The 25,694-nt window shown below is 39.4% G+C and overlaps 1 protein-coding gene across 1 annotated transcript in view; it reads right to left on the bottom strand.

Annotated features, from left to right (window-relative positions):
• Positions 1-66: 66 nt before the first annotated feature.
• The window catches only part of LOC137292196 (neutral amino acid transporter 9-like), a 28,713-nt gene continuing 3,085 nt past the window's right edge, over positions 67-25,694 (bottom strand). The window contains exons 3-15 of the mRNA XM_067823761.1: positions 18,029-18,149; positions 15,163-15,248; positions 14,034-14,097; positions 13,607-13,700; positions 12,718-12,885; positions 12,324-12,386; positions 11,413-11,598; positions 10,746-10,856; positions 9,630-9,736; positions 9,273-9,377; positions 8,357-8,505; positions 7,791-7,880; positions 67-7,338 (exon numbers count right to left, since the gene is read on the bottom strand). Of these exons, the coding sequence (XP_067679862.1) occupies positions 7,149-7,338; positions 7,791-7,880; positions 8,357-8,505; positions 9,273-9,377; positions 9,630-9,736; positions 10,746-10,856; positions 11,413-11,598; positions 12,324-12,386; positions 12,718-12,885; positions 13,607-13,700; positions 14,034-14,097; positions 15,163-15,248; positions 18,029-18,149 (1,534 nt within the window). The 3' untranslated portion in view covers positions 67-7,148. The remainder of the gene's footprint in view (positions 7,339-7,790; positions 7,881-8,356; positions 8,506-9,272; positions 9,378-9,629; positions 9,737-10,745; positions 10,857-11,412; positions 11,599-12,323; positions 12,387-12,717; positions 12,886-13,606; positions 13,701-14,033; positions 14,098-15,162; positions 15,249-18,028; positions 18,150-25,694) is intronic.

Raw genomic sequence — 25,694 nt, 5'->3', positions numbered from 1 at the left:
GAGCAGAGAAAAACTGACAGCAGTTGCGATTAACACAGGCTGACTTACAAAGAAATAAAGTCATCATTTTCAATTCCTTTTTTTTTTATTTCAATTCAAATAAAACAAATCTGTATCACAGTGTTTTTCACATTTCGTGAATGATTTCTCAGATGGTAGAAAATGATATACATAACATATCTAAAATGTACACAACTGATACAAAAGCTAACTTCACCTAAAACTACAGATATCAGCTGATTTAGTATTTCCACATCTGTGTGAGATTGCTTGCACGATTGACTTGGGTAGTCAGTACATGTGAATAGATACAATCATTCAACTTGAATGTCTTGTCCATGAATTTGTGAAATACTATTACCTTACAAAACAAAAGTTTTAACTTAACATTTATTTAATGTTTGAGATTTTCTTTCCTATTTTTTAACTAACATCTCTGATATATGTGTGTGTTATATAAACGTGACACATCTCACATAAGAAACAACTGTAAACCTGAAAAAAATAATTTGATATCTGACAAAGTCAGAAAGTGATTCTGGAAACATGAACCAACACCTATGTTTCTGAAAACCTGAGGTTGCAATCAGGACAAATATTTGATTCAAGCCAGCTAACTGTGCTCTGGACCACTTGGTATACAAATGTAAACTAATTTCATATGTGAGTTGCGGGCACACCAACATGAGATCTCTTTATACATGGTGTAGAACTCATTTGACCATCATAAACTGCTTCACTTCATTCGTTGTAGTGATGGGGGAATGTTGTGTATGCCCGGGAAGTATTGAGTTGACATTAACTATCTGGGCAATAATTCAGTTATACATGTAGGAAACTAGTATACACAACAGTAACATGGTGTAGAACTCATTTGACCATCATAAACTGCTTCACTTCATTCGTTGTAGTGATGGGGGAATGTTGTGTATGCCCGGGAAGTATTGAGTTGACATTAACTGTCTGGGCAATAATTCAGTTATACATGTAGGAAACTAGTATACACAACAGTAACATGGTGTAGAACTCATTCGACCATCATAAACTGCTTCACTTCATTCGTTGTAGTGATGGGGGAATGTTGTGTATGCCCAGGAAGTATTGAGTTGACATTAACTGTCTGGGCAATAATTCAGTTATACATGTATGAAACTAGTATACACAACAGTAACATGGTGTAACGTCCTCAGAGACTGCTTATCGAATAAAAAACAATTTAGAAAACATTTTGAAATCAGTGACAATTTGTTGATCACAATAATGCCATAAAACCCTGGCTCATTTTTTTACCAACCAAAATCAGCAGTCCACTAGAGGGCTCAGCTTAATCATTTTAAGGTTCATGGAAACATACATGTATATTTGTTTAGCCAATCAAATACTTTCTACACAAATACTTTGAATAACCAGGATACAAAGCTAAGCTACAAGCATCAATGACAATTCCAATGTTGCTTACAATTCCACTAAGCCAGTGCAAAAGAGAGCCTTCTATGTAAGTTCAACATTATATTCCAATAAACACACACATTAGTTTATCACAGCCCTTGACAACAGGAAGATCTATACCAGTCTGTGAATTTACAGCAATATCACAGTGGAATGTGACTAGAAAGCTACTGTGGCAAACATTAAATGACAGCATATTCACATCAAACACAAAAAACATACATGTAGGACCATAACTTCAAAATACAAAAATGATATTGATAAACAAAACAAATTTTAACTCAGTTTGAGCAGATGTACTGGTTTAATGCCACCGGTGAATAATGTTTTGATGTAAGAACTCGTCCACTCTAAAAAACCAGTTAGAAACCATTACATTTTTCAGATACTCTAGGCATTATTAAATATGCTCGTAAACTAAAGTCATATTAAAATCGTGGGTGTTCCTGATGTTGTTTATAGGATCTTATATATTTAGGGCATACATACTGTTAATAACACCCTTAAGAGAAATTTGAATTCTGATTGGTTCAACAAAACCTGAAATTCAATAATTTTTATCATAAACTATGCCATCTCAAGTTGTCTCCCTTTATGACCATTCCGGAAATATCACGGCGAAACGTTTGCATCTCATTCTGTTGAATGTTGTTGTTTAAAGATGAGATAACTTAAAAGATCTTAGGGGTAATCACATGGTGTTTTGAAAGGGTTTACGGGACAGGAAAACCGGTGTAAATTCTGTATTTCCTGAGGCATCTCATACACTCTTTCAAAACACTGTAACTAATAGTATATCCAATTGTTTGATTTCCATTTGTTGGTTGGAATTCACAGCAACTTTATCTGCACTTGATACTACTGATTTACATTTACGGACAGCATCGATTTACAGTTACTGATACACATATGCTATCAATTTACATTTATCATTCATAAAATACCAATTTGTAGCCATACAAATGACATCATACAGCATGTTAAATCAGACATTAATAATATTTTCAAAGTGTTTTCCAAGATGGTTTTCAACAAATATAAAAATTCCATCTCAAAGTATTCAAGTCTGCCATTATCAGATAGGGACATGTAATTTTGAGTCAGTGCCTGTTACCAAATTTGCTAAAAGGGGATAAGGCTGTGACGGGTTTTACTCATGTGTCTCCAACTACCCACAACTGATCTGCTAAATCAAATATTATAATTCATCTCAAATGAGCAGTTAATTTAATTTGTCGATCCAACTCCCTCATGTGAATGATAACACGAGCAAATATTCAACAGCTTCAAAAATATTTGAAGCAATGCCTTTGCGAGTCTTTGGGAGTCAGATGGCCAGACATGGATTAGACAGGAAATATGAATCTGCCGTATCATGCGAACATAGCCAAAGAGTACAAGAAATCCACAAATAGGACTAACAGCTCATTACAAAAGATGTGAGATTACATGGGTTTAAGATTACCAGGAATCCTAGTTGTTTTACAGAATGAAAGTTCGTCAATGTTGGATTTGACACATAAAACAAAATGGAAATTTTTTTATACTGTAAAACTGTTATCTGGAAAACAGATCACTAAGGGACATAATAAAAGCAGAATAAAAAGTAATAAGAGACAGAAATCTATGTTTTTCTGCAAATATGTATAACAGGAAGGCAACAACAGGACTGACAGTTCATTACCTAAAATCTACTGAAGTGAAGACTGAGATTATATGAGTTATGAGATACTCTTGAACTCTGCTAATTAGTTAGAAAGTGAGCTATTCAATGCTGGATATGAAGAATAGGATATATCTGATGGTCTTTTATAGTTTTATGTGAATATAAGCATAATATGATACAGGTATAAACAAGACTAACAGATCATTACACTACATTAACTGAGGTGAGCACTGGGATTATAAGATTACACGGGTTATAAGGTGATCTTGAACCATGGTTGCATTAGAAAGTGAGCTATTCAATGTTGGATATGAAAAATAAAATATATTTTATGTTTTTCTGTGAAAATAAGCAAACATGGTAAAGGCACTAACAGATCATTGTGGAAGTTTATAAGATGTGAGATTATAAGACGTGAGATTATAAGACGTGAGATTATATGGGTTTATGTGGGATTATTGGGGTCATGCTCCTAGCACTTAACCAATCGCGCAGTACTGACATCAGTGGCATGAGCATGGTGTACTGAGAGCTTAAGTTGGATTACTGCAACTGACTTTCAGCATACTGATGATGGCTTCTGATTCTTTCATGTAAGTCTTACTTTGTCTGTATACTCTGAAAATATATCATTTTGATATCAACTATGTTGACACAGATGATATTTTTCTGAAACAAAGTGTAAGACTAAAAATCTGTGATACATGGAATAAATGAATTCAGACATACATACAAAACAAAAACGCTGTGTGATATAACCATTGTATAACTATTGCTGTTGAATAATGACAGCCCGATCTCTGTTCTAGTGGTCAAGACACTGGTAGTATACTTGTGGATAAAAAAAAAATTAGTTTTATATCAGTATGCTTGAAAATCAATTACAACACACACAAACATGATCATCAGCCTCTTACATCACACTGTGATGCCTAAAAACACTTAAGACCTTTTTCTAATAAAAATATGCACTCGTCTGTTTAACTGTGCCAAAGTCAGATCCAGCCAAATATTTTAACATTTGTTATCCATATAAATATAACATCAAAACAACTCTACTGTATTATCCTGCCAAAAACTTTCATAGCAGTTTGTATCCATATAAATATAACATCAAACCAATTCCACTTTCTTATCCTGCCAAAAACTTTCACAGCAGTTTGTACTGGAGAGAATAGCGGTGACTTTCATCTGTAGCTACCTAGTCATCAAAGCATCAGCATCAAAACACATGGTTAGCTAAAACTGATCAGTGTGTCCACATGGTTCATGTCATCTTGATTACTGTACATATCCAGTTATATAAACCTAAAGTGTGCTTCTCACTACATATCAGGTCATCTCTTGTTTTCCCAGAATAACCGCATTTGAGGTTTTTGTTTTGGAGGGACAGGTTTCACTTTTCACTAGAAAGACCTCTTCCCATGTTTTACTTTTCCTTAGTAAGACCGCTTCCCAGGGTTTACTGTTCCTAATTTTATGTGAACACCAACATACATGAGTGTTTGAAATCAAATGAAAAATATTGTTCAAGATGAAACTCACATTACAAAAGTTTTCCGATTAGGGATTGGAACCACAAACCTCACATTTGCAGGCAGACACTCCACCGCAAGGCCACCAGGCCGACGAAGGTGAAGGGGTTAAATTATCTACTTATAGTTCCTGTCATTAAATTGATTTTATGCCCGCTTCAGCTATTGCTATGTAGCTTCATTAAATGATCATCTTCATTGTTGTATATAAGATCATTGACGGTATATATGTAAGAGAAAACTCTCCTCCTCGGTTTTGGTAGACAATGTAAATCAGGAAACCCTTCCCTTCCGGTTTTACATTGTCTACCAATACCTCAGAGGCATGTTTTCTCCTATACATAATAAAATGATACAAACATTATTGATTAGGAGGAGACTAAAGACCCTTGATGATGACTGCAGAGGATCATATATGCACACCTAGGTAGGAGAGCCAAAAATACTCCTGAGCTTATTGAGATTTCTAACACATGTTAACATCATCAACATACAAATTCAATGCATCTATATAAAAGAAAATAAAGATTTATGGAAAAGAGATTAATATGTTTTCCTAAGTCTTGCTGTTAATAACTGCAATGATTACAGTAGTAATGATTAGACAATGGTGAGATGGGCCCTGGAAGATGTCGTCGCCATAATACAGTCAATTAACACACAACCTCATTAACTAGGCAATGATTTTAAAAACATGGTGAGGTTTTCAGTCAGAATCATCAGAATTGTAAAGCAGATTCTGTAATGCATAGGATGATCTTTGATGTAAAAGCTAAGCCTTTCAAGTGACATTCTACAGCATCCAAGTTCATCCCTAAGAACAGGACAGTTCAACCTCTTGTTCCTCTCACAGCTTCGAATCTGTCATAGTAAAATGTGCAGGATGTTGCATATTTCCACATCTGTCTTTTGGCATATAAAATATGTAAAAAACAAGAAAATACATTTGCCTAGCATAACAACAATACAAAATACAAAGCATGGTCATTGTATTAAAAATATAACTGCTGTGAACGTAAGGTAAATATGCTCTATCTAAGTGATCAGGACATAACACCTCTCAGGTATCTCTCTCTATAAAGTCTTGGTATCTCTCCTGTTGCATGCCGGGAGAGATGGAGACATCCTACAGCCATTACCTACCAGTCTCCATTTCACATTTCACTACCAGTAACCATGGTAACATGGACCCCTCACTGTCTCATAGGTTTCATATGTACACATAATCATTCTACAATATCATTACTGACACGCTTTTTGTAATGGCTGTAGAAAATATTTATACAGTTTTAAGGGTCCCTTCAGTGAGTGAGTGCATGAGTGAGTGAGTGAGTTTAGTTTTACGCTACACTTAGCAATATTCCAGCTATATGGTGGCGGTCTGTAAATAATCGAGTCTGGACCAAACAATCCAGTGACCAACAACATAAGCATCAACCAGCACAATTGGGAAGCGATAACGTGTCAACCAAGTCAGTGAGTCTGACCCTCCAATCCCGTTAGACGCCTCGCCTCTTGCAACAAGCTAAATTGCCTTTTATAGCAAGCATGGGTTGCTGAAGGCCTATTCCTTATTATTAGGTAGCCTTAATATATACACATTATAATTAAATAACATTTTGCTATTTGCGCATGTGCATTTTATCAATTAACAAAGTGTAATGGTCAGTTAAAAAATATTACATAATAATTGTGTATTGTTGGGAACAATATATTCCACTGTTGATGCCATCCAATATTTTGATTTCCCCAAATAATAGTGTTCCATCACCAGAGAGATGGGGGTAGTGACATCACTCAGACATAAAGTCAGGGTGGAGTCCTGCCTTTTTATCATAACTTAAAGGATATATAGGGGATACTAAACGACCCTCTGTGTAATACCATTTTTATTAAATGAGTTGATGATTTGGTACTAAACAAGCAAAAGTGAGTTTGATGCTAAATCTTTAACAAGTTTACTAAAAATGGTATTTCACAGAAGCAAGTTTAGTATTCTGTTTATTACTCGCCAACATAAATTGACAGAAACTGTGATGAAGTTACCAACAATGCGAGCACTCTCGGTACATATCTTCCACAAAAAACGTAGTATATGTGGAGATCAGGTCTCGTGTGTTGTATGGCCAATGATAAGGAAATGCTGGTGGCCCTATATCGTACGTCTCCTATTTTGTGTGGCCAGTGATAAGGAAATGACAGTGGTCCTATATGGTATGTCTCCAGTGTTGTATGGCCAATGATAAGGAAATGCCTGTGGTCCTATATGGTATGTCTCCTGTGTTATATGGCCAACGATAAGGAAATGCCTGGGGTCCTATATGGTATGTCTCCTGTGTTGTATGGCCAATGATAAGGAAATGCCTGGGGTCCTATATGGTATGTCTCCTGTGTTGTATGGTCAATGATAAGGAAATGCCTGTGGTCCTATATGGTATGTCTCCTGTGTTGTACGGCCAATGATAAGGAAATGCCTGTGGTCCTATGTCACATGCCTCCTATGTCGTGTGGCCAATGATAAGGAACTGTCCAAGAAAGTTGGCAAAACCAAGAAGAATGAGCACTGAGTGAAATATTGCAGATGGCCACGAGAGGTAACTTCCTGTCTGGCCTGTATACAGCGCTCGCATGTGCACCAAACAGGGCAATGCTATGGCATATGAGAACCCACAAAACGCTCCAACAAACCTGCATAGAAAGAAAAAAGGATATGAAGTAAGCTTGTGTCACATAAGTTAAAATTCTTCAGTCAAAATATGTCTGAAATACTTGATGTTGGATCAGGTAACCTGTGACTGAAAGCATGAGCAATGATCCCTTCAATGGGGGTGGGATGATAAGTAACTGTCACTGAACCTGCTAATCTAAGTTTACTCAGGCAGATATTAATTTTCAGGAAATTAGACAGCATGTTGAAAAGAATATGTCAAAATTTGACATAATGGAATGACATGGAACATACCCTAATTATACACATACCAAATGCATTCTTGTATATTGAAAACATTGCAAGCATTAGTACACGCATAAGTATGTAACGACCACAACCTACCCCTAAAATATACAGAGGGAACAAAGGGTAATACTGTAAATGTGGAACAAACACTATGGCCATAAGAGCAAATACAGGTAAAACTCACCCAATGATCCTTCCAATGTGTGGTTCAAAGACAGCAAATACTATACATACAGACATCAGCACCAGATTGAGCAGCAGGACATGGCGCCAACTGTAACCATGGCAACGTATCATCTCATTACCAGAAAAGAGAATCATAATTCTTGCAAGTAAGCTTAGTCACAATCATCCTTGACATCAAATATCAAGAATCCTACTATCTACACAGTGTCATCTAGAAAGATGTTGTGAAAGGGAAGAGTAAGTGAGTTTTACGCCACACTCAGCAATATTCCAGCTATGTGGTGGTGGTCTGTAAATAATCGAGTCTGGACCAGACAATCCAGTGATCAAAAGCTTGAGCACTGATCTATGCAAATGGGATATGATGACAAGTGTAAACCAAGTCAGAGAGTCTGACAACCCAATCCAGTTTGTCGCCTCTTACAATAAGCATGGGTAATTGAAGACCAATTCTCAGCTGGATCTTCATCGTGTTCATGGGTGACATTTCATAGCAATTTCAGTTACTTACTCTATGTAATAAGAATAATATAGACTACAGAGAATCATCATGACAACACCTACCTCGGCCAGACTGACTTGAAGATTGCTTGCAGAAACTGAATTCTGAATATAAACAGCAGCAGAGGAAACACGGTTAGCATCTGGAAGAACAGGCCGATACGAGCCACAAATGCCATGATGTCAGTTGTATTGATGTTGTTGAGCAGATTCTGAAATTCACATACTGGCCATTAGCTGTTGCCACAAGGAGTTTTCGCCATACAGCAGAGTATGGATAAGCAGCCCATCAACCATTGGCTAAAAATCATAGATACACTTATATACACAGAATAAGTCAGAATTGTATTCCCTACATACCCTTACACATCTAGCAACATCTAAGGAACAAAATCACAGGAGTCTGTGGAATATCTATTATGCTGAGAGACCATTCATAATTTATGGCAAGCGGGGTTGGGTGGTAGAATTTGCTTTTTGTGAAGATGATGATTTTAAGGGGTGGGGGTGTCATCCATTTTGTTCTGGGGGGTGTAGGGGGCCATAAAGTTTGTATATGACATGCACAGGGTGTGGGGGTGTTCCACTTGCTTTGAAAATATATTGGGGATAGTGGGGGGATGGGGTCAAAGAGAGGCAGGGTGAAAGGTACATTGTGCATGCTTCTCCATAGAAATCATCATTCACTCTGCTATAAATTATGCACAGTCCATAATATAGGGAATGATCAACACCAACATCATTAAGAACAGACTTACAGTACTTTGCATTTTACACATAAATGAAAACAGCCATTACGCATTTAAACAGATTGACTCCATTCAGTTTTAACCCTTAGTTATCTTGAATCCTAACTGAAAAGAATGGACCTTGAATATTAAACAAGATTTAGTATGGCAAGCTGAGTTAGTTAGTCACCACCTATCTGGATTCCATAAATGACGAAGAAGGTATCCATGTGTTCAGTTATGGTACTCACATCCTCTATACAAGATTTGTCAAGTGGGAAAGATGCATAAAACATGGCCCCCATGTAGATGTAGGTAGCAGCAACCAGTATATAGGCTATCGTCAAATCTCGAGCCTGAAAATACAGAAATAGTGATGTGTTAACAACACACTTTACCTGAATGGCCAAGAAAGTTTACCATTCAGATCAGCAGGAGACCGAGTTGTAGGTTTCATCAACTAGATCTGCATTAAATCATGTAAACACTTTACCAACTAAAGCTGTATTAGACTAGGTTTAAACGAATGAGATGAAAAGTTAAGACGTTAACTATAATCAGGTAAGATTTTGTTTTAAAGGTTTGTCTGTATTTTCTATTCTACTTACATTATTTTCTGGATGTTTCTGGTTTCTACAGATTGCCAAGCAACAGTTCTGAACAAAATACGCCAGGGCTGCTATACCAGTCAAGGCTGGAAATGTCAGCTTAAAGTCTGAAACACAGAAGACACCAAAACAGCCTCAAATATCAAACTGTTCCAAGCATCTTATTAACAAAAGGAGAGTATGAGAGAGTCTCATAGATGAGCAAGTGAGTGTTGTTTTATGCTGCAGCAATATTCCAACTGTAATTATGGCAGCCTGTAACAATGGTAACAAAATCATGATGCGCCATGGCTGATAGTAACAATGGTAACTAATCAAGCCGCATAATGACTAACTGTAACTATGGTAACTGATCATGGCTGACAGTGACTGATGGTAACTATGGTTAGTAGTCAACCATGACTGACGATAACCATAGAAACCAATCAAGCAGCACCATGACTGACAATAACCATGGTAACTAACCTAGCTGCACCATGACTGATTGTAACCATGGTAACTAAACAAGATGCACTATGACTGACAATAACCATGGTAACTAAACAAGCTGCACCATGACTGACTGTAACCATGGCAACACTAATCAAGCTGCATCTTAACTGATGCTAACCATGGTAACTAATCATGCCTGACAATAAGCATGGGCCTGACAGTGACCATGGTAACTAATCAAACTGTATATCATGACAGCCTGCTACCACAGTTATAATTCAGCTGTATTATAGCTGTCTGTCACTCACAAGTCAAGAATTATAAACATGTGGTTGACTGCATGAGCAATATGCCAAGAAATCAGATGGCCATGAAGACAATTAGCATTAAAACGTGGCTCGTTAGTCACAACAAACATGAGGTTCAAGGACTGATATACCATGACAATGGTCCATCTACATTCAGGTTTGAACCAGATATTTCACTGAATGACATCATAAGCTTTGTACAAAGTATACACAGCGAAAAACATCAACCAAGTCAGTGAGTTTGGCCACCTAATCATGTGGGTCATCTCTCATGACATGCATGGGTTGATAGAGAGCAGTGTCATACAGGCAATATTTCTGACAAGTTTTTGAGTAGTCTTTTGGAATGACATTCTTCTTAGCACTGCTTACTTACTTTCAACATAATCCAAAGAGGAGGTTTCATCTGGGTTAAAACTAATGTTGAACTTCCAGTGGGATGTCTTCACAGCCACAAAACACACAAGGTAAGCCACAGATATTGTTCCTGGAAAACAGTGCAGCGTTGTATAACCCACTCAGAAATATTAACAGGGAAGTCATTGTGTGGAGAATTCTTTGTTTGACAAATCCAAAGTTGCTGCCAGCATTTCAGCTGTTCTGTACTTTGACTGTTGACAAGCAGCTCTTAAATTGATAATGAGTCATATTGTGGTTTGTCAAAGAATGCACAAAGCAGCAATCAAGCAAGAAGCACACCACACCCATTAGCAGACTACAACTTCCTGATTGGGACACATTTTAAGAACGAACAATGTCTTGGATTCTACATGAATAACTTTAACTGTATCATGAGATATCAATACTGTTGACTGGTTTAACATCAACAGTTTGTAACAGATAAGCGATATAGAAAACAGTATTTTTACATGTTTTTACATGAAAATTACTACACTGTGTTAACTATGATTTTTGTGCTAATAGTACCATAGCTCGAGACACTAAAAGTCAATGGACACTTTTAATATTTGACTTCACAATAAACATAGTTATGAAAGAGCAGAGTCAGTTCTGTTTGGAGTGAAAAGGTACCATTAACTTACCTAGAGCATTAAACTTGGTAAAGAATGTGGGAGACTTGAAGTTAAGAAGTGGCCCAAGGATGACAATGAGGAAGAAAGGTACAGTATACTGCTCATCCCAGTACCTGCTGAAGACGCTGTGTGTTGTCTCCCCCAACACACCTGAACTTAGAGACTTGTTGCCCCCTGCACTGCTGGAACATATAGCTGCAATGGAGGGTGAGTGCGTGAATGAGTGAGAGAGTGAGTGGGTTGAACATCATATTCAGTAAAATGGGCAGAAAACAGCCAATAAGCAATGACATAAAGTGTATGAGGATGTTGAAATTAAATCAATATGCTATTATCTGATATCATGAATATTAATATCATATATCATATGGCAATGTTTGACAAGGAAGTAGAACAGGAAGTTAATACGAAATGGGATGAGTTATAACATTATTCTCCAGCAGAATCATCATCAACCCCAATCCCCCATCCCAGCCATAAATTATGAATGGTCCCTAAAGGAGATATTAAGACTAAACTCAGCCCCAAAATGCTGTCCTAGCAAGCTTAATCTAGGCAGAGAACATAATGACTTTCATATCCCATTTAAAGTCATTTGTAGTTATTGAACTGCCTCCAGCTTAAAAGTATACAAAATAATTCAAGAGATTTGACTTCAGGATCTTGTAGGGCCCTTGGGGTAGCCTTGTGGTTAAAACGTTCGCTCATCACCCTGAAGACCCATGTTCGATTTCCCACATGGGGAAAATATGCGAAGCCCATTTCTGGTGTCCCCAGCCATGATAGTGCTGGAATATTGCTAAAAGTGGCGTAAAATTAATCTATCTCGCTAGGATTTTGTTCTTAATTATACCAGTTGCATATTTGCATTCCCGCTTTAAGGCCACCATGTGACATTTTGTGATTTATTCATTCCTTACCATCTTGAGGGTGTGTTGAGTTGACCAGTGGCACTGTGGAATTGTCAGCATTATCAAATTTATCTGAAAATACAAAGTACTCCTGTATATTTACACTGAAACATATAAATGGCATTTAAGTGTTAAATGTTCCATATACTGGTCACCGGGTTACTGCATCTTACCAATTGGCATGCACAATATTTTTATGATGATAAGTAAGATTGAATTGGGGGAATTAGGGTCATGTTGAATATTTGACTGTTATGATCTTTCCTACTTGTGATATTTTTAGGGTTGGCAGAACCAACTACCATGTAACATCTATGGAAGTCTGTCTGTACCAAATTCATATGAATATATTGAAATGATTCGTATTTGACATAACTGACAAAAGACCTTCCACAGTACTCACAGTATATGAACGAGACCACATTGTAGAGGAAGTTGGACATGAGAATCCAGTAGACAATAGCACCACCTAGCAGCGTCAACAAGGAGCAGATAACTGCACCTATTTCTGCCCATCGGCCCAGATAATACCCACAAACATCAGAGAACTCAAATGTTTCACTAGAACCAGCTGAAAATAAACAATGGACCCAAAGTTAATATCCAGTCATTAATGTGATTTCAAGAATAGCATTGATTTGTATTTCATTAACATGTGGGAAGAAATGGAGATGTAAAGGTGATGCAAGTTCTAGATGTTATTGTAACACTGTCATAGTTATGAGATTGATTGATTGAAAGTTAAGATCACTGTCAGCAGAGACCATATAATAGATATCAGTTTTGAGGAAGCAACTTTGATTTAAACCTTTATCAGCAGGTCCTGACATGTCTAAGGGATGAAACTGCGCAGCAAAATGTATCACCTCATACAAAAAGGCTACTATATTTCAACAATTCTCAGTATGCTAAGAATAGTTAACTTATCCGAATTAATCTGAAGAGGAAACCACTTGAAATCAATGCAACATACTTTCAAAACACTTATTTCCTGGTTGGCCTTTTCAGAAAAAATGATAGTGCGAGGGAATAAGAACATGCTATTTTCTTTAACAATATCTTGTAGCACACAGGTTTATAACTCTCCATGTTACAAGATGCTTTGATTTATATCTGTGTGTATTTGCACTGGATAAGTATGTCAGTTTGCTTTGAGCTGATGAAAACTGACTCTAAACAAAAACAAAACAATTTACCCCAAAAGAATAAAGGAATCCCATATCACTGCTGCAACTTAAATGTAAGGCTACAAGGTAAACAAAACCATAAAGATGTGAAGACACTAGACTCACCGATTCCCTCGACAGACTTGAGTATTCTATAACTGGTGTATAACATGAGTGCCGCCATGGCAGCCAACAGGACTATGCCACAGACAAAGCCAGCCTAAAGCGAAACAAACAGAATGTGTGTGAGTCTTGGCACATCATGCGACTGACAAGTGAGTGAGTTAAGTTCTACACCACATTCCACAATATTTCTGTTATATAGCAGCAGTCTGTAAATAATCATGTATGGACCAGACAAATCAGTGATCAACAGCATGAGTCTCTATCTGAGCAATTGCGGTATTATGACATGTGTCAAACAAATCAGTGAACCTAACCTCCTGATCAGATTAGTTGCTTCTTACGACAAGCATGGGTTAATGGAGATCATTTCTAACCCGATTTTCAGATTTCAAATGACCAATAATACTACAATACCCTTATACAATACCTGCTTGATGGCCCAAGGCATTGCTAGTATTGATGTCCCCATCATTGTGTTCCATAGGGAGAAGCTGTAATGAGACACCGATCAGACAATGGTTTTGTTTGAAAACACACAAGGAATCCAACAAATACCAATAAAATATTTCAACACTGTTCTTAACAACCTTTATTACAAACTGACAAAAGGGTAGATTGTAGTGCAAGGAGATTATACATAGGTATGACTTAGCTAAGTCATCATTAGTTTATGTAAGTATTTCAATTAGTTCTTGATGACAGGTATAACTGTTTTCTTGCAATCCATCCATAAAGTGAAAACAAGTGTTCAAGAATAGTTAAACAACACTGGATCTTTTCTGTAGAAATTGGGCAGTGGGGTAGCTCTGTGCTTAAAGCGTTCACTCATCAAGCTGAACACCCAGATTTGTTTCAACACATGGGTACAATGTGTGAAGCCCATTTCCAGTGTCCCCAGCTCAGATATTGCTGGAATATTGCAAAAAAAGCGATATAAAACCCCACTTACTCACTCACTCCTATGGAAATAAAGTCAATAATAAATAACATCAACAAATAAAGCCACTGGGAAAAGGGTATTTTAAATAGTTTCTACATTAAGAGAACAAACATTAATGATGGTTTCATGCCAAATGCATCTTCAGCATATTTTGAGGAGGAGCATGTAAATGGTCACCTCCTAAATTTCAGAGAAATTTTACAGATAAAAAATACATATTTTGGAAAATAAAACAGTATAGTAAAAAGCATGTCAAATGTTAACTCCGCCGCCATATAGCTGGGATATTGCTGAGTGTGGCGTAAAACTAAAGTCACTCACTCACTCACTCAAATGTTAACTGACTAAGTGTAGTTGATAGCAAAACTAGGAAAACAAATACCCTTGTATACACCTTGTACCAACACTGGCTCAACACATCAACACAAGCTACACATATTTTCATACAAGATTGTCATGTTGTGAAAAAAGAGCTAAATTTCAAATCATTAATTTAGCTACACTTTATGATAGTAATTAGATATTACTGAGGCTAAAATTAACACAATTTATATATATTTGTTGGCATATGATGTCAAATTTGTTAAAAAAATTTAATTATTTGCTGGATACCCACATGGTGATGATGCTACTCTGTTTTCCTTTGACTGGGACAAATATCTTGATCCAGTAGTTTTCGGGTACAACATGTTCTGGCATTTGCTGAAAAACACATGATCATGGAAAGAATGAAATGTATGAAACACTATCGTAACAAAAAAACACAATTAATATCTTAAAATGTTTATCCGTACACGAGTTTATTAAATGGCGACCTTATTAATATTAAAGGCCATTGGTGGAGATTCCAGACCCTTGCACAAAAGCTCCAGGCAAGCGTCTCATCAAGTGTCATCCCTTAAGCAAATGTCCATACGCTCCTTCCGATAGTAGAATAATCTGTATTCCGCAAATGTGTGCATGCTCCTGACAAGGATGTAGATCCATGTCCAATGGTGATAACAGCCGTAGTGTTCTGGCGAAGCAGTGAACGCTTCCTGCTGAAGTGCTGTAAGTGTGTGAATGATTTCGAAGAACGCACTTGCTGCATTGATGGTTGAAGATTCCTCCACTGACATGCAATGACAGTGAAGATATCCTTGGACGAAAATGTTCACACATGCCACTTTCTTAGTCAATGTGTGTCCCAGCAAGTATGCAGCGATTCCTTCCTCTTGGAGTGCTAAATGTGCAAGAGTGCACTCTTCGATATAATGATAGTAGATTTGTCATAATGGACGGTGAAGTGGCAATGGACAGTTGTTGAGGTCTAGACTCAGTTGCAGGATTTACTCACTTCCTGTAACATGCTTTACAGGTAATAAGAAACAAAGTCCCAGAAAAAATCCAGCAGCACAATAAGCCGATCAAGTACATCACTGACGAACTAACTGCAAAACAAGGTGATAGTATTGCGTCCACCAGTACGGCACTATGAGCTCAATGCCATCGAGCTTATGTAGGGTAACTGTAGGAATTTTAGTGCTTGTGTAATGACGGTTTACTGAAATAAACTTTAGCCATCTATATAGTCGTTAATGCACACAGGGATGTTATGACTATAACTAATGTCATGATCAGTAACTTGAACGTTCATTGGTCATGAGAGTGGAGTCGCTCTCACTGATTGGCTGGTGACTGCACAGGCAGTCTAAGTAAACTTAGTCTCAGTACTTTTCATTACACTCCACTACTGAGTCTAGCAAAACCTAATGGGAGGTCGTGTCAGGTGACCTTTGAGATTGACCAGTCAGAACACAGCTTACCAAATCGCGAACGTGGACATTCGCACATACCTTTTGAACTTTCTATCTCGAAAAGGTTCGTACCCGAATGATTCCGAATGGTATTTAGCTTATGCTCGCTTCCGCGTCATGCACACAGCTTACGTACAACCATGACAACGGTGAGTAAACAGTCTATTTAAGGATGTCATCTTGCTGAAATATTAGCTAATGGTAACCATGTCAACAGAAACCACAAAGCGTATATACTGCAGGTCAAAAAATTGTGTTATATGCGGAATTTTGTTTGTGGAGAGATCTGTGTCAGTGACCTGAATAGTTTGAAAGTCCCTACAATCCCTAAATAATTGCCGTTGTCTGACTGGTTAAATCTGTTTAACCGTCCTGCATTTGATTGGATGGTTATAAGTCGCTCAAAGGTTACCTGACGCGACCTTCTACTAGGTTTTGTTAGACTCAGTGGTGGAGTGTAATGAAATACATTGAGACTAAGTTTACTTAGACTGACTGCACAGGGAAATTAAGTGTGGCATATTTGGGCAGTGTTCTCTGGGATTTGGAGAGGGGTTTTCATGTTACCCCCTGGTGTGCGTTTCACCATGGCTGGGCCGTGGAGTCAATGTGGCAGTGTGGATTCTTCTTACATTGTAAATAAGGTAGAATGGGGACATTATGCCTTTGGTTAAATGTGTTGTTGAAATTGCTGACTGTAGGTTGTTTATTTAGTTGTATTGTTATAACATTTTCAGGCTTTAAGATTCATACTGTAATTTCTTTTGTGTGTCTTCGCATTTGTCTGAGATCTAGGTCAGATTTGAAAACCTTGGTAATTTCTCTATTTTTATGTGTCATCACCCATTCCTGCATTGTATAATAAAAATTAACACTGTGAAACCATGTTGTTGTTTTGCTTTCATTTCGAGCTTTATTTGAGGTTTGTGGCTTAGAACTAGTTTCAAGGCAGTGTCATCACACTCTTTGGCAAATCTGGTTACTTTATTGCAACGTCACTTGGGAACCTAGTGCTCATTATCACTACCAATTCTGGTTACACCGTTACACTTGCAATAATACCACATTCAAGCTTTCAGATGTTAAAGAGCTTGTGTATGCTTCTTTAGCAAGAATTACCCCTCAAGTATGGCAAAAGACTGAAGACTTTATTCTCAATATAACTCCACTAGAGTACTCGACCAGCAGTGATACTGACATTTGACATTTTGAGACAGTCCCTGATATGTTCTGCCTACATACTACATGAACCCTGTCAGCTTGTCTACCTGCCAAGTGGGTCACAGTATGGTTTGTTTCTTAGAAGTGTTTCTACTAGGAATTTTTTTGATAGTTTACGAGCAATCATTATGATTAAGGAACTGTACATCATGATTACTCGTATGCCATATTAGATCAATGTGGTATGAATGACTATAGATGAGTTTTCAATTTGAAATATCAAAATATCAAATAGTTGCCAAAAAGCTTGTTCCAAGCCTATCTGGCATTACTTTGGTGCTCCGCAGTTTTGACAGCCTATCATCACACCTTAATGGATCAGTGACCAAGACGCTGTCAAAAAAGCACACTACCATTAGAATTGCTGAAACACTTTCAACCAGCAGAAGAACTGAGTCAAGTTGTTCAGTGGCAAGTACTCTTGAAAATACACAAAATGCATATAATATAAAAAGGATCTCTTACCAGCACACTTTCCCGGTGTGGAGCCAATTTGTTGTAGTACTTGTAGCGACTGAGTAGTGCCTTGGTCTCATCATCACCTTCATCAGCAGGACCGCTTATAGAATACTGACGAATTGGCTGCCTGGAAACAAAACATCATTTTGAACCAGTGATTGTGTATTTTGGGGGTAAAACTAGGAGTGAGTGCAGTGTTGTGCCACTTTTAGCAATATTCTGGCAAAATCACTGTGCGGGACAGCAGAAATCGGCTTCACATTGTAATAATGTGGGGACTAAAACCCTAGTCCTCAACATGATGACTCAACGATTTAATGATAAGGCTACCCAACCACATAATGGGGTGAAACAATACACTGGTACTTCCATGTAGGTGAAAGATGCTAAAAGTATTACTTGTCTGTCAAGTATTGAAAAGTATGTATGAATTAGTGCTTTAAGTTCACCATCAAAAATAGTTTCTACAAACATGTAATTTTTTAAATAAAATTGATATTTCATACTTATTCTGACTCATGTTTTTATGCTTATCTTCTCCCTTTATGGGAAATGTTGATGATGCTTGCATGTTTATGTAGAATGCTACAATGGAGTTGCCTCTATATACCATCAGTATTTTGTTCCTCAATGCGTTTGACCAGTCAGCTGCGTTGGCTACAGCTATCATCTCCAAGTGATTGATGTGGAGAGTGCATTCCTGCCTTGTCCAAGTTCCAGCTGTAACTTTGTTGTCTAGATGGGATCACCAACCTTGTAGCGGCTCTGTCAAACAGATCCATGCGCAAACGTTCAACCTGTGAGTCTACCAGAGCAGGTATGGTCTCAATATGTCCGGTAGGGCTATCCAATCCGAACTGTTCAGATGAGTATTCAGGAACCATTGTAATGGGCATTGTTGTAGTCTTCCCCTTCTGGTCAGGTCCTACACTGAAGTGAGCAGACACTACCACTGTTGCAATGGTAACAGAGAGAGTAGTGACAGCTCCATCATAGCCTGAATCTGGGTCCAGCAGTATTCTGTGATTACGATGCAATTCAAAGGAGTAATGAATCAAATCTCTAGGAATTGTAGATCCTGTTCTCGTCCAAGAAAAATTGGGGAGTAAAATGTGAGTGTGAGATCCTGCAGAGTGTGCCTTTTTCCTGCTGGGACAAGAAGGTGTCAGCTAGTTTGTCTACTTGATCCTGTACACACAAAAGGGAGCTGGATCTCTTGTAAGAGGCAGAGTAGCCTGTAGTGGAATCTTGTAGTTTGTGCTCAGGATCTGCAAGACATATTCATCATGGAGGATGCCCCAGTTCTTCCTGTGGTTTTGCAGATGTCCACCCAATTGTGATGGTTTTATGGGAACGGCAAGGGGTGGAAGACTCCAGTCGTTTTGCTGATCTTCAGTGATTTCATCCTCTTGCCAGTCTGGAAGGACATCTTCTCCAAAGGGAGCTCTTGCTATTTCCAGAGGAGTGGTGAAAAGAGTTCTTGCTGATCTAAGTGTTGGCATACTTCTTATCCCTGGCTCCCTGTACTCCAGGGTACTCAGATTTGTTAAAGTACCACTGACACATTTGTCTCATAATGTTGGCCAAAATGTTAAATAGGGCTGCAATGAATACACTTTGTGGAGAATATGATATGCATTACGAATATTGGGTAACGAATACAAATAATTATTCCCAAATATAATATTGTAAGTAAGTGACTGATGCACAACATGGCCCCCCCAAGTTGACTTTTAATTTGACATAGTAATTACTAGTGATCTGACATGACACTCAGATTTGGTATCTAGTTACACAAATAGTTGTAGTCCACAGTATCATGTGCAGCCATTGCAAACTAAAATGACTTGCACTACTGCAATGCTGGTACATATTCCATTCTTGCATATCTCACTTTAATAAGGGCTCAAGTAAAACATGCTCAGGTAAAAAATTGTAAAGATTCATTCATATTCAGTTCTGGTGACCTTGAATAACGAAGTGTATTCACGAAGGTCCATGGTTTGATTCACTGAATACATGAGTGTATCGTAACAGTCCCAGTGTCAATGGACTTGACCACCATGATGTCCAGTGAGATGTGAGTAACTATCTTGGAAACCACCACAATTCTTCTGCCGAAGACTGTGGCTGACAGCCAAAGCGCCCATAGTAGTGGTTTGATAAAGCTGTCACCAAAAGACAATGCCATTAATAAGCCTTGTCTTCTCAGAAGATTCAATCCAGCAGATGTTGAAGCCAGGTGCTCCAACATGAATTGTTGATCCTTCTTTTGTGTAACAAGTGCTGAGAGGATCATCCTGTTTCATTTCCGGATTCTGAAAGTGGGAGATGAGTGCCTCCATGATTGCATGGAATTGTGCGAGTCCAAAGAAGGTTCACCGGTTGGTAGTATCCAGTTGCGCTAGACTTTTATCATTGACCATATATGTGCGGGTCCAGACCTCACTATGTTTGTAGTCGTCATCCACTTGAGGTGTTTTCAAATAGAGCTCCATGTGATGCAGAGGAAACTTCCATTTATTGAAGGATGGGATGTGTTGGTGCTGATACTACATTGCCAAGATGAAAGCTGTAGATATAAGCTGTTAGAGACAGTAATCGGTGTAATCAGTGAAAAGTCATCCCTGCACCAAATGTCAAAGACTCTTTGTAGATGTCATTCTCATCAAGCCCATTCCCGGTGTCCACCACTGTGATATTAGCCCATTCCCGGTTTCCCCAACTGTGATAGTAGCCCATTCCCGGTGCCCCCCACTGTGATAGTAGCCCATTCCCGGTGCCCCCCACCACGATAGTAACCCATTTCCGGTGCCCCCACTGTGATAGTAGCCCATTCCCGGTGCCCCCCCACTGTGATAATAGCCCATTCCCGGTGTCCCCCACTGTGATAGTAGCCCATTCCCGGTGCCCCCCACTGTGATAGTAGCCCATTCCCGTTGCCCCCCACTGTGATAGTATCCCATTCCCGGTGACCCCCCCAATGATAGTAGCCCATTCCCGGTGCCCCCACTGTGATAGTAGCCCATTCCCGGTGCCCACCACCATGATAGTAGCCCATTCCTGGTATCCCCCACTGTGATAGTAGCCCATTCCCGGTGCCCCCCAATGATAGTAGCCCATTCCCGGTGCCCCCCACCACGATAGTAGCCCATTCCCGGTGCCCCCACTGTGATAGTAGCCCATTCCCGGTGCCCACCACCATGATAGTAGCCCATTCCTGGTGTCCCCTGCTGTGATAGTAGCCCATTCCCGGTGTCCCCTGCTGTGATAGTAGCCCATTCCCGGTGTCCCCTGCTGTGATAGTAGCCCATTCCTGGTGTCCCCCACTGTGATAGTATCCCATTCCCGGTGCCCCCCACCACGATAGTAGCCCATTCCTGGTGTCCACTGCTGTGATAGTAGCCCATTCCCGGTGTCCCCTGCTGTGATAGTATCCCATTCCTGGTGTCCACACTGTGATAGCTGCCCATTCCCGGTGTAACCCACCATGATAGTAGCCCATTACTGGTGTTCTCGTCCTGTGATAGTACTGGAATATTGCTAAAGTAAAAGCTGCATCAAACCACAATAAGTTACTCCCACTTATAAAGCCATGAATTCACATTACTGCATTATTGGCAGAAGTTACTTCTACAATTAAGAAATGTATAAATTTCTGGATCACAAAATTGTATGAATTGCATTTGTTGTACATACAGGTATGTCTGCCTGTTTACCATGCTCGTGTCCATGGATCTTCGCTACTGATCTGACTTGAAACTTGTAATTAAGTCAAATAAAATAGGTTGACCCTATTTATGTCAACATGCTGGCAGTGTCACAGTAAAGATGACATTTTTGGATGACTCCATCATGGATACATACTTCTTCTTTAACAAAAACTCACATCACAGACACCATAGTAAGTTACAAACACCAGTTAAATGACTGAGCTCAGTCCCAATGCGTCTGAATCCACATGAATCCCTGTCTACATGACCTGTGAGCCAGTAGACAAGATAGTCCTACTGCTGTCATGTTCTGGATGACTCCATGCCCTGCTACATATGCCTATCAGTAGCACTCAACTTGACTTAGATGGTAAATGTTTGAGGCCTGCATCACTTCAGGCTTCGCACTTACACCAGCCAAGTGAAAAAATTGGAAAAATTGGGTTAAATTCTATCCTAAGCACGGGGCATGGGGGTGAATAAATGTATATTTCATCACTACATACCACGTATAGAGTAGCTGTGTATTGGTTGGTCTTGTGGCACATTGTTTCACTTGCCTCTGTTACAGGATAACTTTCCGACCGGGGTGACTGTTCATCGTAGCGCTAGATACATTGGGTAGGCCACGTGGTTGGTGCTAAATATGTTGGGTAGGCTCTGATTGGCGGAGACATCCGTGATCAGTAGGTGAACTTTGACCCATGTCGGAGGTCGTTCTAGAGTGCTATATGTAGTGGTATCTATTATTAGCGGTCTGCAATGTCACCAAGGGCCGACAACTGTGGTTGTCTTGACTGAGGGACGGCAATAAAACATGGCTCCGCTCACAACGGCTCGTTAGTGGTAATTACGGCTAATTACGGCCCTACATCCTGATACAACATGGTGTCAGAACTGGGATCTGGTGAGACAACTTATGGACTCTCAATCAAACTCAAATTTTGAACTTTTTGATCGGTCGTCACTCATTGACAAAGCTCGTTAGTGGTAATTACGGCTAATTACGGCCCTACATCCTGATACAACATGGTGTCAGAACTGGGATCTGGTGAGACAACTTATGGACTCTCAATCAAACTCAAATTTTGAACTTTTTGATCGGTCGTCACTCATTGACAAAGCTGTAACTGTGTGTAGCGTGAAATCGTGCTGACTATCGTCCTCTTGCACAGATTATAAGTTGCCGCGCTCTCTGCACACACGTTCTCGCCGTTGAAGAAAAATCGTCCTGACGCACGGTCCTATAGTGATAAACTCGTATCGGCGAATGTTCAGTGTTCATCATGAATAACTTGAAGCCACCGCCTCCACTGGAATTAATTGGCAATATTTCAGAGAATTTCAAGATATGGAAACAGGAATTTGAACTTTACAAAATTGCAAGCGGACTCGAAAACAAAGATGCAAACGTTATTGCTTCTACATTTCTGCATGTGATCGGCAAGGACGCTAGACAGGTTTATAACACGTTTGAGTTTGCAAACGAAGATGATAGGGGAAAATGTGAGGTATTGATGGAAAAATTTGAACAATATTGTAATCCTAGAAAGAATGTGACATTTGAAAGGTATGTATTTGGAACCAGAAATCAACAAAGTGGAGAAAAGTTTGACTCTTTCTATACTGACATTCGAAATAAAAGTGCCAGCTGTGAATTTGGAGATCTGAGAGACTCACTAGTTAGGGATAGAATTGTAATTGGAATTCAGAGTGAAGAAACTAGATCAAGACTATTGAGAGAGCAAAATCTCACTCTTGAAATGGCATTAAACATATGTAGAACAGCTGAAGCTACAGAAAGTCAAGTAAAAAGCCTCCAGGATGATAAAGCTGCAAGTGTTGGATATGTCAAGAGAAAAACACCATCTGCTAGAAAACAAAGTCATACCAAACCAAAATTGCCGAGTAGAAGTAAACCTCAAGCACAAAATCAAAAACTTCAAAGGGAAAATTGTCCATATTGTGGTAAGGAAAAACATGACAGGAAGTTTTGTCCAGCTAGACATGTTTCGTGCAACAGTTGCAAGAAACGAGGACACTACGCAAGTGTATGCCAGTCTCAGAAAGGATATGTGCGAGCTATAGATGAGGATGGATATGAGGATGACTATGACTGTGGGCAAGACGATTCACAAGAAACAGTATTTCTTGGCTCTATCAGCAGTGATACTCCAAAACAGAGAAGTCGTCGTTACTTCAACTTGCAAGTTGATGGCAAAACTATCACTCTCAAAGCTGATACAGGGGCAGATGTTAGCTTAATATCTCAGGACATTTTCGACAAAGTGTTCCCAGGTAGACAACTTCAGAGTCCCAAACGAATTCTGAGAGGAATTCAGAACCAGCTGAAAGTAGTCGGGTGCTTCCATGCTACTGTGAAATGGAAAGAGAGAACTGTGAAAGAAACATTTTATGTTTTGACAGAAAGTAGTCACTCACTTCTGAGCTGTGATGCCAGTGAGGACCTCGGATTACTCCAGTTCTGTTCAGCAGTCACAAAGTAGGATATGGTTTCAGAGTTCCCAGGTCTGTTTGTGGGTCTAGGTGAAATGGATGGTGAATATGACATCAAGTTGAAGACTGATGCTCAACCGTATGCTGTCACTACACCGAGACGGGTACCCATACCTCTGCTGCCTAAGGTTAAAGAACAGCTTGAGAAACTGGAGTCACTGGGAGTTATTTCGAAGGTTGATGCTCCAACAGAATGGTGTGCACCTATGGTGGTTGTACCTAAAGCCAATGGAGATGTCAGGATCTGTGTTGATCTGAGAAGATTGAATGAGTCAGTACTCAGAGAGAGACACACCCTCCCTACGGTGGATCATACTCTCGGACAATTGAAGGATGCCAGAGTATTCTCAAAGATTGATGCCAATTCAGGGTTTCACCAGGTGAAATTGACAGAACAGTCCTCTTATCTCACAACTTTTATGACTCCATTTGGACGATACTGTTACAAACGGTTGCCATTTGGAATAACTTCAGCGCCTGAGTATTTCCAAAGACAAGTGTCACGGACATTGGAAGGTCATGAAGGAATTACAGGCATCATGGATGACTTTTTGATCTACGGGATTAATGACACAGAGCATGATGAGCGTGTTAGACAGACACTCTCCTCTCTACAGAAGGCAGGGATTACTTTGAATAAGGACAAGTGTGACTTCGGACAGTCAGAGGTCCAATTCTTAGGACAGACAGTGGGAGAGAAAGGTATCAGAGCAAGTGAGGACAAAGTTTCTGCTGTAAAGAACCTCCCAGAACCTCAAAATGTTCCAGACTTACGCCGGTTCCTTGGAATGGTTAACCAGTTGGGCAAGTTTATCACAAACCTTGCAGAGTTGACCAAGCCACTCAGGGACCTCCTCAGTAAGAAGAACTCCTGGTACTGGGGTGAGCAGCAAAGAGAGGCATTCTCAAAGATCAAATCAGCTGTCAGCAGCAGGGCAGTTCTCGCTATATTCAACCCCAACCTACCAACGAAAGTAACAGCTGATGCCTCATCATACGGGCTAGGAGCAGTCTTGTGTCAACGCCACTCTAGAGACTGGAAACCTGTTGCCTATGCGTCTCGTTCTCTCTCTGACACAGAAACTAGATACACGCAGATTGAAAAGGAAGCACTGGCTCTCACATGGGCTTGCGAGAGATTCCAGGACTACCTCATTGGTCTTCAGTTCACACTGGAGACTGACCACAAACCCCTAGTTCCACTTCTAGGTCTGAAGGATCTTGATACTTTGCCTCCTAGAGTTCAACGCTTTAGGATGAGGTTGATGAGGTTTGCATACACAATCAACCACGTGCCAGGTCGTGAACTCTACACTGCAGATACACTGTCTCGTGCTCCAGAGAAAGGTTCATCACGTTCTGACCTGGAGGAGGAGGTAGAGGCCTTCGTGAACGCAATCAGTTTTCCCGCCTCAGACAAGAAATTGGATGACATACGACGT

The sequence above is a fragment of the Haliotis asinina genome, chromosome 7, assembly GCF_037392515.1.
Source record: "Haliotis asinina isolate JCU_RB_2024 chromosome 7, JCU_Hal_asi_v2, whole genome shotgun sequence".
NCBI lineage: Eukaryota > Metazoa > Mollusca > Gastropoda > Lepetellida > Haliotidae > Haliotis > Haliotis asinina.
Note: the sequence above shows the minus strand (reverse complement) of the source record. Positions and strands in the feature narration are given on the sequence as shown.